The sequence below is a fragment of the Artemia franciscana genome, chromosome 4, assembly GCF_032884065.1.
Source record: "Artemia franciscana chromosome 4, ASM3288406v1, whole genome shotgun sequence".
Lineage (NCBI taxonomy): Eukaryota > Metazoa > Arthropoda > Branchiopoda > Anostraca > Artemiidae > Artemia > Artemia franciscana.
This window is the reverse complement of record NC_088866.1, coordinates 31,612,019-31,629,043: the sequence shown is the minus strand read 5'-3', so window position 1 is coordinate 31,629,043 and position 17,025 is coordinate 31,612,019. Positions and strand designations below refer to the sequence as shown.

Genomic DNA, 17,025 nt, shown 5'->3' with positions numbered 1-17,025 from the left:
TAGTTCTGGGGATTTTTCTGGTGATTTTCTTGAATCTGGTAATATCTAGTGATTTTCTTTTTTAATTTGGTAACTTACTGCAAAAGTGGTTGAGATTCCAGCAATGATTGTTTTCCACTGTCTTACTAAGGTGAAAAAGTCAGTGACTTTTTGAAGTGTTACGTCTTCATATTTACGTCTTGTTTTTATTCATTATTTCTAAAGAATGGCGTTATTTTGAACTTTTCTGTATCCTTTTAGCTGGGCAATCGGCTTCCCTGTAGTTACAAATTTTAATTTATAAATACATGTGTTTGTCTCATGTGGGCCATGTGTGCTATAAACAGATTGAGGCTCAGAAACAAAAAAAAAGCAATATCAAACAGTTCATGGTAACGAACTGTAGTAAGGAGCGACCCAGCTCAATAGTAACCAAAACTCTAAAAAACGAAATTTCGATATCAATAGTTACATTAAAAGAATCACATTTTAATGCTGATTTTAAATCTATAAGTCTCATCAAGTTTAGTCTTACCCATCAAAAGTTACGAGCCTGAGAAAATTTGCCTTATTTTACAAAATTGGGGAAACACCCCTTAAAAGTCATAGAATCTAAACGAAAATGACACCACTAGATTCAACGTATCGGATGGTTGCGGAAACCCCGTTTTTAGCCATTTCCGGGGACCCCTGCCCTCCCTTTTGCAAAAGTCTTCCCACTTTAGAATACTCAAATCAATTTTTACTTCGTAACTATTTTGAATAATTACGAACTAATTGAGGCTTATTTTTATTAAACTTACTATTTTACATTTAGATTAACTTAGTCAAAGGGAAAATGCAAGTCTCAATTTGAATCCTCAGAGATCATAATCCTGCTTTACGCAATGATGTGGCATTATTCATTGTTTTGCATAAAAGGCAATGGAAATTTCTCTTTCTCTGGTATGGGGGCGGGGGTGTAATATACACACATTATGGTGTATATTTCCAGCAGTCATTGCACAGTAAAAAAAGCAGGGTTTTAACATGTCAAAATGTCTATAGCAAACCCCTAGTTTCATCTATAGATAAAAAGTTACATAGCTAACTTTTCTTCATAAAACCTTCCAATTACCTTTACACCTCTCGGGTCTTTAGTCATTTCTATAGTAACCGTTCATGCTGAGAGCTAGTTACATTGATTAAATAATTCCCGTGGGAAGTATACTGCTGCTCAAGAGTTAAGAAGAAAATTAGGGGGGGGGGGCTCCCGATGAAATGCCGGACTTCAAGAACAAACTAGGATGCCACCAAATAAACTTCCGAGCTTAGCAAGAAGACTGCGGGGTCACCAAAGTCTATAAGGTCGACAATGCCCCGACAAAAGGTGATTAAAAGCGGTACCTTTCGAAATCCTACTTGCCAGCAATTTGATACTCCAAAAAATGTCATCTTATACAGCTCATGCAGTCTTCAGCATCTCCTCCTAAAGACCCAAGAAAGGGGCAAAACAAATCCTTCATACTTCTTGAGCGGCAACAGCTCTAGACCAAAATTATTTTAGGCCATTGAAAAAAATGAAAGTATTTGGACCACCTTTTCATCCGAGTGCCACGACTAATACTTACACTACTTCGCGATAAAATGACTGGATGAAGGTTCTCAAAAAGGAGACTCTTAAAACTGAAAGCAAAACCATTTTAGAAAAAACTTTAGAAAACCATAAGAAAAACTTATAATTCTGAAGACCTACCAACTTTTTAACCTAAAATTAAATACTACCTAAAATTAAACCTAAACTACATAAAATTAAAATAAAACGACCTAAAATTAACCTTAAAAACTAATAACCTTATCGTACAATAACATCAATTCTCAGTCATACTTTTCAGCGATTTTTCATCCTATTCTAGTCAGCCATTTCTCACACCCAAATATGCCTCTTAAATCCTTCAGTGCTTCGCATTCACACCTCAATTAAAACACATTATCAGTGACACACCCACGTACTGGCCGTGAATACATCCCCTTTTTTTAAAACACTGAATTACTCCTTACATCTCTTCTCATCTTTCCTTATTTTTTTCATACTGCACACGACTTATTAAATAATTAATCTTAATCTACTCATTAAAACCTAATAGCACCTAAATATAATTGAATACTACTAAAGTTTATACCTAAACAAAGGGAGGGGATTTCAACTCCTAAGAACCTTCCAAAGCCCCCACCCCCTCTTTCACGAAGATATTGACAAAAACGCCTTCAAATGAGCGAAAGTATAAAAGCCCTTTTTTGGGATTTTGCAACTTTATGCTAAAGAAGCTACTGATCCTAGTAAACCCCCTCCCCCACAGTATTGGCGTCCTGGAGTACCCTACCAAGCAGATTCTGAGCCATATTTTCGACGTAACACCTTAAATTAACCTGAAGTATTCTGAGCCCCTAAACAACAATGGAACACTAATCGAATAGTTCAAATTTGAAATTTATTTACGAATTCCATATAAATGACTTGTATATGGCCGTATTGACCAATTAAAATCTGCAGTACCAAACAAGGAAACAACATTGGTAAAAAAAAAAAAGAAAGAAAATATATACAAATTATACACAGCACTACAAAGCATATATAAAATAATGCTTTGCATTTAAAAATATAGAATCAATTTCAATAAAGTAAAAAAAGAACGAAAAACAAAAGTCAATATATAGTCTTTCCGTGAACTATTATATTTTTCTAGCAGAGAATAGGCATTAAAGCAATTCAACCCATAAAATCTGGGTCACTGTCACGATCACTTCCTTCACTATCACTCACATATTTCTTCTTCTTTTTCTTCTTCTTATGTTTTCGTTCACTTCGTTCTGAATAATCACTTTTTTCTTTTTTATCATGTCTATCATGTCTCTTTGATTTATGATGTCTATCTCTTTCTCGGCTTCGATCCGACTCGCGTCTTGTCTCTTTCTCACTTTCAACACGAGTTGATTTTGAGCCGAGTGATATTGTAATCTTCGGTATTTTTGTTATGGATGAGTTGTCATTTAGAGATACCTGCAATAAAAGTTCAAGTATACATGGGTTAGCCCAGGGCTGCCAAGTAATCTCGTTTTGTCTAGTGATTTTTGGCCTTTCATTTGTTATTTTTCCTAAAATCGTGAACAACGGAAAAATTATACATATAAAAAAAGAAGCAGAAAAAATCACACAGGCGCTTGATTTAGAATAAGATTAGTTTTGGATTTCTAGTCTTGAGGAGACAGTCGACGTGCAAGCAAGGATATACTGCCATAGAAAGTACAATATTCAAGGCCGTAACCAGGATTTTTGTTTAGCAGTGGGGGGGGGGGAGAGAAACTAAAAAAAAAACATCAAAAATTCGTTTATATGCATTCCTTTTTCCTTTTTTACGAGTCAGACAAAAATTCGAGGAGGGAAGGGGTTCAGAACCAGTAACCCTCCCCCTCCCCTTGGATACGGCCTTGTCTTCGACTTTCATTCAAACGACTTTTTTTCTATTAATGCATCATGTGTCCTACTTCCTTTCTCATTTCCCTCAAGAAAAAAAAATTAATCTCGCTCAAGCTTTGCTTCTGAGCCTTATATGTTAGTTGCATTGAATTATTGTTCAAGACCAATAAAAGAATGAATGAATTTTCTATTAAAACTGTCTCCAATTTTTTTATTCTTGCGAACAGAGAATTTAGTTTTTTTTTTGTTTTTTTTTTTTTTTTTTTTTTTTTTTTTTTTAGGTGGGGTACGAGAATAGAGTTTGTGTTCGTTATTATTTTATTTTATTTTTGCTTATGCTAAATGGATTTTTTTTTATGGTGAGGTCCCCGGACTCACGGCAGCTAAGCTTGTAGAGTCACACAACTAGCTCTCGCCCTGAGCTAAAGGATTGACAACAGGACTTAACCCCCGTCATGAACGATATAGGGTTGGAAGTCCGGCGTGCCTTCCAGTCGGATGGCAATAATAGTAAATAATAGTTAAAACTATTATTGCTTGCAAGCTTAGTAGGGCTAAACTCATTTGGCAATAATAAATAAATAAAACATAACAAAATAGAATAATTAAAAAAAAATATATAAAAATATAGCATAATTCAAAAAGTAAAATAACAAGTAAAGAGTAAAAATAATAAAGCATGCCTTGCAACAAATCAAAACTTCACCGGTAGACTTTTTTTTCGTTATACAAAAGAACACTTTCTCAGTTACTTTTAACTTTTAAAACTGGCACTAGAACTTCCAAATTCCAATTGCAGGACCCCACTCATATGTATCTACAATTACCCTTTTTTAAAAAGCCGTCAGAAGAAAAAAAAGCCGAATACATAGAGACAACATAGTTCTCTACTCAATGCCTCCAATTGAAGACAGTCGTTTGTGATATAAACAACATCCATATGTACCTTAAGTACAACAAATTCTATAATATCAACATCCCCTTATTTTCTCTAGAAAAAGGAGAAACAAACGCTAAAAGGTCCATCAGTCGAACTAGTCAAGACATGACGTTTACACAAAGTTCAATAACAAACAGGACATCCATTAGTTGGGAAAAGCATTGTCAGGGAAATGATAAGTTTTTCCTGATAAGAAGTATCTAATACAAAGGACCAGAGAGTTCACTTGTAAAAATCTTGGTACTAAACTGGCTTAGTAGTTCACAGGGAAGGTTCAGTCAGGTCTTACAGGGCTTGGCTATTCAAATCAGTTAAATGTTAAAACGGACCGATTGGCATGACATTCTGCTATACATACGACAAAAAAAATGATTGTCTTACATAAATACGGCGTATAAGCGAAACCAATGAAATGCAAGCTTTTGGTTATGGCATTAAAGGACACTGAACTCTCAAGTCTTAAATGACTACATTCAAAGTGCCAAGCACAAAAAAAACTCCTGGATCCATTTCGGGTATATTTATACCTGAATGACCAGTGATTCATCCTTTTGTTGTTACTAAATTACGAAATTTATAGGGCAGTGTCACAGTTTCGTCGGTGTTGCCACACGAAACCGTGAAAACAAATGAGCAAATCTAATTAGTTACATTTTATAGAGCTTGTCACCCGTAAAAATTCAAACATTAACAATTTGTTCATTCCCAAAGACAATTGAACTTTCAAATGAAAGCTACATCCTCTTAATCTTTTTGACACCATATGCTTTTAGCCTATTTTCATACACTTTTGGTAGCCACTAGGCTCACTGCCAAACACTTTTCAACCACATATGGAGGTGTTTTCATTGCCAATTATAGTCCCTATTTTTCCTTATTTTTTAAAGACATATATGTTTGTGCAAGTTTTCACCTAACAAATAAAAACAAATGTTTTCATTTTCACTGTCCTTGGTACTTCGCGTACAATCTTCTTACATATTCAAAATGAATGCTAGAGTCACGCTACCAAGAAATAATTCTAGACAAAACAACGGGTCTAGGGCCAGGAAGAGGAAAAAGAAAGTGATACAATCACCCGTATATTTCGCCTGCATAAAACTAGGCGTCTTCAGCATTAAGAGAGGAAAGACTTCAAATTTGGAAGGAATAAAAACAAAACGACCAGACCCAATATATATGCACTTGTTACTTTAGGTTGGATGATTGAAATTCCTAGGATCTCAACTGGATTTCAAGCAGCATCAGGGTTGTTTTTTTTTTTTTTTTTTTTTTTTTTTTTTTTTTTTTTTTTTTTTTTTATTGGCAATGGTCCTTCAGACCCATCTCGTGGGGGTGAGGGTGTCATGTACAAGGATGAAGATTGAAGTTTGTTAGGCTAAAGGTGATAAAGCCATTTAAACATGAATTTATTTTAAGGGAGAGTATAAAAAAAGAATTAGATGAAAAATACAATAAATTACGGAAAAATGGACTAAGTCACACAGTTTCTCGAGGAGGAGGGACAGGCGGGACTTAATACCGTAAGCATAAGACCTTCAGAGTAACCCCCTGTGAAACACTACATTTACTTGAATCTCTGGCCAATCCCAATTCAAATTATCAAACTTTTTTTTTATTTATTTGGTTTTAGGTTATGAAAACATAATTACTATTATCAAAGCTGGATTTTAAGCAACATCGGGATCTTTTATATATCGGGGAGGGTCCTTCAGACCTATTAAGATTTCCCTTTAAAACTTTAAACAGATAAAATTTGCTTAATACCAAAGACATTAAAATTAAAAAGGACAAGTCCTCTGGAACCATTTTAGGAATATTAAATTCCTGAAAATCGCAAATTTCAGAATTGTCCTTTTGGTTCTTTGAAAATAGTGAGGTTTTTAAGGCCGAATTACATTTTCAGCAGTGTTGCCACATTTACCTGGGAAAATAAATAGCAAAACTAATTCGTCAAATATTACAGCTTTAAAGAAAAGCTAAAATTTATTAAAACTACTTGGTGCCAAGTTGATTTTAGCTCCTTTTTTGCTGATATTTTACCCATGTTCCCTTTTTTTCAATATAACTTCCACCAGAAGCTAAAACTCCTTTAACTGTATTTGCAGATCTTTCTCATTAAAAATTAAGTCCATTAAGTCATTAAGTCCAAACTTTATTTTACATTGTAAGACATAATTGGCTGTGCGCACAGCCAATCCTTTTATTTTTACGTCATTAATTCAAAAATCGGTATTCAATATGACTTTTCTTTCCTCAGTATTTTAATCTAACTCCACGCGTTCCTTTTATACAATTTTAAAAAGAAAAAAAAAGCAATAGAAGATCAAAGTATGAAGTTTGCAAAAGGCTCAACAAAAAATAGGGCATCCATTAGTAGGAAAAGACACCGTGACAGAGGAGATGTTTCCTTGACAAGAAGTTTCTGCGTCATACAATACGAAATGACAAATTGATTGGAACTGTGAATTCAAACTTTAACGCCTGTGAATTATCCGAACTTCAGCTAAAATGAGATTCCTTCGAGCCTCGGAGAGAAATCACTTTTTCGTTATATATATATATATATATATATATATATATATATATATATATATATATATATATATATATATATATATATATATATATATATCTACCTAATGGTAGCTCTTTGTTGTCTTTGTTGAAAGTATTACACATAAGACTTTGTTACTCGTTCTCAGCACAAAAGACTGAGGGTTTACTTGTGAAAAATGCTGCGGCTCAAAAAGTTTTTGCTCTTTTATTAACTGAAAATTCCCCCAAAGAACCAATCAGGTTTTTACATTCTTTTCACTCGCTCAAAACATGTAAATGGGTAAAAAAGAAGTACTTGGCTTCCATTTCTGACACAAGCTTCAGAATCAACATGATCGGCCAGTAAAAATACACTACAATAATAAAAAAAATGGAATTAAAGGAGGCTTAATAACAGGGAAGTATAGAAAGATGGTCACCTCTCCTTTCCCCTATCTTGCGTTCGATATAATTATCCTGTACCGTACCGAAAAATAAAGATACTAAAAGGATAATCAGTCTTGTTACTCAAAAGAAAGACCATTACGAGAGATCCAATAACAAACATGGAATAAATTGAGCAGAAAAGGTGGCGTCAGAAAAAATAATTTGTAGTCCTTAACAAGAATAACAGCGAGCGTAATTGATAACAGCGAGTATAATTTTCACACTTCTGGGATAGTTACCAAAAACTGCTGTCTATGCTGTACTCTAGAAAAGGAATATCAGGGAAATACAAATTACCGCAACATTTACCGTTAACATTAAACCTTGTTCCAACAAAATAGTTACCATTATTGCTTTCAACTCAGCCCAGCGACTTCAAACTATAATTGTTCTTAACTTCACTTTATAGGGATAAAATAAAAACTTCAGACGAACAGATATTACTCCGTATATGAAAGGGGCTGTTACCTCCTCAACGCCCCGCTCTTTACGCTAAAGTTTGATTCTTTCTCTCAACTCAGCTTTTTAAGACAGTAAAGACTTTAGCGTAAAGAGAAGGGTGTTGAGGAGGGAACAGCCCCTTTCATATACGGAGTAATTTCTGTTCGTTTTAAGTTTTGATGTCGCTCTTTATTTTCAGTTAAAACAAGAGCTCATATGGCACTTGTGACGAGGTCGGAAGAGCCAATAGCCAAGAGCTCATATATCAGAGACTAAATGCCGGTCTGGATTTAAAATAAGAGCTCTCAGTTATGAGGTCCTTCTCAAAATTCATTAAGATCCGATCACCGACTCGTAAGTAAAAAAATACCTCAATTTTCTAATTTTTCCTCTCCCTTCAGACCCCCAGATGGTCGAATCGGGGGACACGACTTTATTAAGTCAATTTATGCAGCTCCCGGACACGCCTACCAATTTTCATCGTCCTAGCACGTCCAGAAGCACCAAACTCGCCAAAGCAGTGAACACCACCCCCTAACTCCCCCAAAGAGAGTGGATCCAGTCCGGTAACGTCAATCACCTTAGAGTTTCGGTTACTATTGAGCCGGCTCGCTTCTTACACAGTTCGTTGCCACGAACTGTTTGATCAGACTTTAGTCAGGCATTTTGCCTGACTTCCCTGACTCCTTTTTCATATGGGCACAAATTCGCGATAATAACAAAAGAAAAGTGGTTATGATGATTATAAAAAAAAAATTATGAAAAACCATAAAATTCATAATATTTTGGTGGATTGAGGTCCACATACCCTCGTTCTACCCTTGTAACACCCCACCCCCGCCAATTCCCCTGAAACGCTCTTTCAGATGAACAGAAAGCTGAGAATTCAGATTGTTTCAGGTACCATTTTTATTTTTATATTATAAAAATTCAACAAAACACGGAGAGAGGGCTGAAAGACCCCGTATTTATATAAAGGGTTTATTAATAGAGGTTTTAATAGAGTTTAAAGACCCATCTTGCCACAGATAGGAAAATAGCCAATCATAAAGAAAAAGACCCGCTTATCGAACGAATTTGGCGATTATTTTGGCGATCATTCAACCTTGTTATAAACACAATATTTAACAATTTGTTGCCACATAATAAAACTAAAATTACCACAATACTTACCATTATCATTTAACATTACTCAAACTCAATATTTACTATCAAAGTTACGACAGGTTGGAATTAAAATTACCACAATATTTGCAATTATAGTTTTCAGCTCAGACCAGCAACTTCAAATTGTAACAGCTCTAAACTTCATTTTATAGGTAAAAGAACTTTGGTTTGATACGGTTTAGATCAGTGGTTCCCAACCGGTGGTACGCGTACCCCAGGGGGTACGCGAAACCCTCGCAGGGGGTACGCGAAGGTCCCAAAATTAATTTAGTCTACATCTTTAAAACTTGTTTCTGACTCAGTTCTAACATTTCCCTCAAAATCAGATAACATAACCCATTGTACGTAATTTCAGACTCATTTTCAAAACTTTCGCTTTCAGTAACCCGCTAATTTTTCTCCATAGCCGTAAGGTCTCGATTTAAACTCAGCGGGTTCAGTATCTTGTCATCTGTTGAAACACGAAGTTCGTGAATTGTGGTTGCAAACAAAGATGGATAGATTCCTGATCAGGAATAACAAGAAGCCGAATGATGGTACCCAAAACTCTGAACCTGCACCTAAGAAGAAGAAATATGACGAATCATCGGTCAAAGTGCGTCGATATTTGTCAGAACACCTAGGGCTCGGATTTAGTGCGACAAAGTCTGATCCAGTGAATGCACAGTGCGTTCTTTGTGGTCAAGTCTTGGCCAACAGTTCCATGAAACCTGCGCATATGAACCGGCATCTCAGTACTGTGCACCCTTCTCATGTCGGTAAGCCCATAGAGTTTTTCAAGCGTAAACAAGAAGCATTCGCTAGTAACTGTTTGGAAATTGCAAAAGTGGCATCAGTTTCTTCAAAGGCTCTCCGGGCTTCGTATGCTGTTTCATATTTAGTTGCGAAACAGAAAAAACCGCACACCATCGCCGAATGTCTGATATTACCAGCACTAGTGAAAGTCAGTGAAATAATGTTTGACACGAAAACTGCTACTGCCCTACAGTCTATACCTGTGTCGAACAATACCATTTCAAGAAGGATAGAAGACATTGCAAGCGATATTGTCATGCAGGTTATTGAGCAAATAAAGTTGACGAAGATGTTTGCGTTACAGCTTGACGAAAGCACGGATGTGTCAGGTGAAGCCCAGGTGATCGTCTTTGTTCGATATCAAGATTGTTCTGACATAAGAGAAAATATTCTGTTTTGTCAAAACCTACAGTCAAGAACAACAGGAGAAGAACTATTCAAGGTGATTGACAAATTCTTCGCAGAAGGGGGCATCTTGTGGGACTGGTGTCTATCAGTTTACAGTGATGGAGCTGCCGCCCTAACAGGGAAGAATAATGGGCTCATGGCCTGGATGAGGAAGAAAAATCCAAAGGTGAAGTGGTTGCACTGCATCATTCGCAGGCAAGCTCTTGCATCGAAAAGGATGAACGCACATCTGCACGAGACCCTCAACGAGGCTGTAAAAGTGATCAACTTCATCAAAGCCCGACCACTGAACTCAAGAATGTTCAAGTTGCTGTGCCAAGAGATGGGTTCAGAACATCAACATTTACTTCTGCACACAGAAGTTCGCTGGTTGTCTCGTGGGAAGATTTCAAACAGACTTTTCGAGCTTCGACAAGAAGTTCATATGTTTCTTCTGGAGCAAAAATCTGCATTCAGTTCACTTTTTGAAAACCAGGACTGGGTCTGCAGGCTGGCCTATCTTGCGGATATTTTCGACAAACTGAATGACTTGAATCTGTCAATGCAAGGTTTCCGGACGGACGAACTCTCCCTGAATTCGAAGATGTGTGCTTTCATCAAGAAATTGGAGTTCTGGCTTAAAAAGGTTCAAAGAAACAGCGTTAGTGTCTTCCCGACTCTTGACAAGTTTGCGGACGATAGTGAAATTGATAACCTCAACACAATCTGTGATTGTATTCGGGAGCATCTGACAAAGTTGCGAGATGAACTTGTGTCATATTTCCCATCGATTATGAACCAAGATAGAACGCAGGATTGGATCCAAAATCCATTTGTTGAAGACGTGACCTCAAGCTCCGGTCTTAGTGACAAGCTTACAGAGAATCTGATCGAACTTGCCAGTGATCGCGCCTTAGAACTGAAATTCCAAAATGTAACTGTTTCCCAGTTTTGGCTGGAGGTGAAAGGAGAATACAAGGAACTAAGTGAAATCGCCATGTCTGCTTTGTTACCATTCGGATCCACTTACTTTTGTGAAGGGTCATTTTCGGCAATGTCATTGATCAAAACCAAACACAGAAACAGACTGAGTGTACAAAATGACCTTATAATTGCCGTTAGTGACATCGAGCCAAGATTTGATAATATTTTAGCATAAAAGCAGCTTCAAGTTTCTCATTGATTTTGTACGTACATTTAAGCACCGTCATATTGGACAATAAATCTCGTGTTTTTGAAAATCTGATTTTAGTTAAGAAAAAAGTAAAACAACGATTCTCAAGAAAGGGGTACGCAAACTTTTAGGGCCTTGACTAGGGGTACGCGGACCGAAAAAGGTTGGGAACCACTGGTTTAGATGGCCAAAATCGCACAGCCTTTTTGCAGTGGAAAAGGGGGAAGGATATGAAGATCGGTTTTAGCAAAGAATTGATAATCTCAGACGTTAGTCAGGAACTTCGAGAGAAGGGGTATCATATTTTGTAAGGGTGCAATTTCAACAAGAGCTAAGAGCTCATATGGCACTTGTGACGAGGTCGGAAGAGCCAAGAGCTCATATGGTATGAGCTCTAACAAAATTCTAAGAATCAATAGATTGATTTAAAAGGAAAATCAGAGGCTTAATACCGGTCATGATTTTAAATAAGAGCTCTGAGACACGAGGACATTGTAAATATCAAAATTCATTACGATCCGATCACCCATTCTTACGTTAAAAATACCTCTTTTTTCTAGTTCTTCCTCTCCTTTCAGTCCCCCAGATGGTCGAATCGGAGTAAACGACTTTATCAAGTCAGTTTGTACAGGTCCCTGACACGCTTACCAATTTTCATCGTCCTAGTACGTCCAGAAGCACCGAATTCACCAAAGCACTGGAACCCCCCTCCAAATCCCCCAAAGAGAGCAGATCCGGTCCATTTATGTCAATAGCGTATCTACAACTTGTGCTTATTCTTCCCATCAAGTTTCGTCCCGATCTCTCCACTCTAAGCGTCTTCCAAGATTTTCGGTTTCTAGGATTTCTGTTACCCCCCTCCATACCCCTATGTCCCCGGATCCGACTCGATTTGAAAATGGAGCATCTTAGACATAAGATCTTTTTATATATCAAGTTTCACTAACTTCCGATCACCCATTCTTAAGATAAAGATACCTCAATTTCCACGTTTTCCAGACTTCCCCCCCCCCGATGCCATCAGATCTGGTCGGGATTTTAAATAAGTGTTCTGAAAGACAAGATCTTTCTAGATATCAAATTAAGAGCTGATCACCCGTTCGTAAGTTAAAAATACCTCATTCTTTCTAATTTTTCGAATTAACCCCTCCCCAACTCCTCCCAAGAGAGCCAATCTGGTCTGGTTATTTCAATCACTTATCTAGGACTTATGATTATTATTCCCACCAAGTATCATTACGATCTCTCCACTCAAAGCGTTTTCCAAGATTTCCGGTTTCTTTCTCCAACTCCCCCAAATGTCATCGGATCCGGGATTCAAAATAAGAGCTCTGGGACACGATATGCTTCTAAATATCAAATTTCATTAAGATTCGATCACCCGTTCGTAAATTGAAAATAGCTCATTTTTTCTAATTTTTCCGAGGTAACCGCCCCCCCCCCCCCAGATTGTCGAATCGGGGAAACGACTATTTTCTAATTTAATCTAGTCTGATCCTGATACGCCTGCCAGATTTCATCGTCCTAGCTTATCAGGAAGTGCCAAAACTAGCAAAACCGGGACAGACCGACAGAAATTGCGATCGCTATATGTCACTTAGTAAATATCAAGTACCATAAAAACATAACAAAAAACAAGCGATTTATATGAAAACTTGTGGAAGGAGTTATCAAATCCAAAATATTTTGACGGATTAACTCCCGCATATCTTCATGCCAACGGTACCTTTTATAGAATCCTAATCAAACAGTTCGTGGTAACGAACTGTAGTGAGGAGCGACCCGGCTCAATAGTAACCGAAACTCTAAAAAATGGAATTTTTATAACAATAGTTACATCAAAAGAATTTTAAATATATTTAAAAATATATGATTTTAAATATACAAGTTTCATCAAGTTTAGATTTACCCATCAAAAGTTATGAAACCTGAGAAAATTTGCCTTATTTTAGAAAATAGAGGGAACAGCCCTTAAAAGTCATAGAATCTTAACGAAAATCACACCATCAGATTCAGTGCATCAGAGAACCTTACAGTTGACGTTTCAAGCTCCTATCTATAAAAATGAGGAATTTTGTATTTTTGCCACAAGACAGATCACGGATGCGTGTTTATTTGTTTGTTTATTTTTTTTCCAGGGGTGATCGTATCAACCCAGAGGTCCTGAAATGTCGCGAGAGGGCTCATTCTAACGGAAATTAAAAGTTCTAGTACCCTTTTTAAGTGACCAAAAAATTGGAGGGCACCTAGGCCCCCTACCAAGCTCATTTATTTCCCAAAGTCACCGGGTCAAAATTCTGAGATGGTCATTTTATCCAGCATAGCTGAAAAACCTAATAACTATGTCTTTGGGGACGACGTACTCGCCAATAGTCCCCGAGGGAGGGGCTGCAAGTTACAAACTTTTACCAGTGTTTAAATATAGTAATGGTTATTGGGAAGTGTACAGACGCTTTCAGAAGAATTTTTGGTTGAGGGGAGGGGTTGAGGGAGGTGGTTATGCGGGGGAACTTTCCGTGGAAGAATTTGTAATGGGGCAAGAAAGTTTCCATGAAGGCGGCGCAGGATTTTTTAGCATTTTTTGAAAAAACAACGAAAAAAATAAATATGAAAGTTTTTTCAACTTAAAGTAAGGAGCAGCATTAAAACATAAAACGAAGAAGAATTATTACGCATATAAGAAGTTAACCTCCTCCTAATGCCTCGGTCTTTACGCTAAAGTAATTTTATTAATTTCAACTATTTATTCTACGGCCTTCGTGATTCAGGGGTCATTCTTAAGGAATGGGGACAAAATTTAAGGTTTAGTGTAAATAGCAAAGTATTGACGAGGGGGTGAACCCCATCATATAAGTAATAAAACATACGAATATTGAAGTTCGTTACGTAAGTTAATTCGTAAGTTACGTATATTTTTACTAATAAAAACGTTCGTAAAAAATTAAAAGTTCTAGTTGCCTTTTTAAATAACCAAGAAATTGGAGGGTAACTAGGCCTACTCCCGCGCTCCTTTTTTTTCTCGAAATTGTCCGGTCAAACTATGAGAAAGCCATTTAGCCAAAAAAAAAAATAAAATAATATGCAAATTTCGTTTTAATTATTCACGTGCGGAGAGCCAAAATCAAAACATGCATTAATTCAAAAACGTTCAGAAATTAAATAAAAAAAGCAAGTTTTTTTTAACTGAAAGTAAGGAGCGACATCAAAACTTAAAACGAACAGAAATTACTCAGTACATGAAAGGGGGCTGTTCCTTCCTCAACACCCAGCTCTTTAAACTAAGGTTTTTTACTGTTTTAGAAGTAGAGTTGAAAGAAAGAGTCAAACTTTCGCGTAAAGAGCGGGGCGTTGAGGAGGGAACAGCCCTTCATATACAGAGTAATTTCTGTTCGTTTTAAGTTTTAATGTCGCTCCTTACTTTCAGTTAAAAAAAAAAACTTTTTTTTTATTTAATGAAAGAATAGATTGATATGAGGCTGAAAGGCTAACAACAATTTAGATTTTGAAATTACATTTCGTAAAAAGTATTAATTTTTGCAAACTAATGAAATACAAAAGACAAGAATTTTTTTTTCTGCTGCAACTGACACTCCAGAACAAGTTAAATTAATCCACAAATGAAAGAATCCCATTATTCTATGTTGACCAAACAGAATCTATTTATTCTATACAAATGAAAGGAAAAAATAAATCCACAGGAGAAGTTCCTAAATAAAGAAAAAGCCGTAATCAGCAAATACAAAAGCAATTCCCAAGATGAAGGGCAATATTCCTAAAAACATTTCAAAGTAGGGAGCCTTCTGTCAATTACACTCCTGTCTCACTGCGGGAAAGAATGATAAAGATTAATTGAACCGAAACTCAATGAGTTTGTTTGAACTTATGATTTGAGATTTCAGGTCTCTCTTAAGTAAGCAGAAATAGTCATTTAATAATTCTAACCAAAGACAAAGAGAAACTAATATGAGTAATTGAATAAAGCTCATAGCGGATACACTTCAAAAAAATTAATCACGTCAACAATAATGTGAGCTTCCTACCGCACCCAAGATTCCTCTGATGGGGGTGAAGCAGGCAGAACACCCCACACCCTACTCTTCGAACCTCATTATTATGATTGGATATAATACATATTTCATTCACTGTTTTCTATAAACGAACCCATAAAAAAACTTTACATTTTCCATGACAAATTTGCTAATACTACTGAAAGTCATTGTAACATTTTTTAGAATTTAAAGGCGCAGTTCAAATCAGGCAATAATCATTAAAAAAGTTATTTTATAATTTGAAAACAAAGTGCCAAAAAATTCGAGGAAATTTAGTGTTTTGGATCGGGACGGGCCTAGAGACTCCAGATTCTTTGGTTCTAATTATCGATTTTCATCAAGGAGTATTCACTTGACGGGTTAAAAAACAAACACATAAAAAGCTTTTAAAAACATAACAAAAATTTGTTTGTGTTAATTTTGGTTACTTTTTTCATGAGTCGAATAAAAATTCCGGGTGAGGGGTTCAAAACTGATACACCCCTCCCTCTCCCCCCAATAGGTATCGCCTTGCATACATATACTAAAATTTCTACATCAAAACTAGTGTTTTTGAACAATTTCTTATTCTGATCCCTTTAGCACCCCAAAATGCATTTCCGCCCCCCTTTTTTTAATGTCATGAATATTGGAAGGAGCGTAATTAGACGTGTTTCAAAGGGAAGGGGAGACAAAGAGCGAACAGAGCCAAAATACAAGTACAGTTCAGGAAATGATAAATATCCAAATATTTTACTCCACATGGGGGTAGGGGTGGGGGCCTCCTTCTGGCATGTAATCCTCATTTTTACGGCATTTTAGAGAAAAATCTATTAATTTGTAGTTTTTACAAAATCTTTTATTTTTCTTAATTCTTATCCCCTTCATATGCATCGGGGATCCACTGAAAACATAGACTACAACTAAAAGAAGGACATAAAAATGAGTTTCCAAAGAAAACAATTTTACCGAAAAACAATGTAAAAAGACAATAATAAAACAACTCTTGCGCATAATCAAGACGTTAGGGAATATGTAACCCCCAGTTACTGAATATACTTTAAAAGTTCGACTTACTTTAGCTTTCACTGGTGTTTCTCCTGCCTTCACTGGCGTGGCAGCTGTGCTTTGATCAGTCGGCTCGGCAGGTTCTGCTTTCAATGGTGTGGCTGGATCCGTTTTCATAGGTGTAATTGGTGTCACAGAAGGAGGGATTCCGCGTTCCTTTTTCACTGGAGTTTGAGCAAAAGAGGGATCTTCATCATCATCGATGTCATCAGGGTCTATTCGAAGCATAAGTTGCTTGAACTTCAAAGAAATTGATTTTTCAAAAATTACAGTATAATTATACGATTAAAACTTTTCAAATACTCCTCTTCCAATCAGCTTTTAAAAATCCAAGCCCCAGGTCCCCCCCCCAAAAAAAGCAAGTCCAAATCTACTGATCTGGATTGAGGGAGCTGTTTGTGTAGATAATCGATAGCATTTTTTTTAGGTATATCAAGCCAAGTGGTCTCGTTAGTGGGGTAGGACGTCAAGCAGACCACCAGGAGAGTCAAGTAGACCCTTGCTAGACCGACAATTTTATAATGTACACATAGATTATACAGACTAAGATTATATTATTATATATTATATTATATACGGCCTAATATCTACTCGATTGCACATA

The 17,025-nt window shown here is 36.4% G+C and overlaps 1 protein-coding gene across 2 annotated transcripts in view; it reads right to left on the bottom strand.

The window, feature by feature from the left end:
- Window positions 1-2,433: 2,433 nt before the first annotated feature.
- Window positions 2,434-17,025, bottom strand: part of LOC136026297 (nipped-B-like protein B) — a 173,710-nt gene continuing 159,118 nt past the window's right edge. For both annotated transcript variants that reach the window (XM_065702710.1, XM_065702711.1), the window contains exons 30-31: window positions 16,431-16,661; window positions 2,434-3,019 (exon numbers count right to left, since the gene is read on the bottom strand). In XM_065702710.1, the coding sequence (XP_065558782.1) occupies window positions 2,729-3,019; window positions 16,431-16,661 (522 nt within the window). In that variant the 3' untranslated portion in view covers window positions 2,434-2,728. The remainder of the gene's footprint in view (window positions 3,020-16,430; window positions 16,662-17,025) is intronic.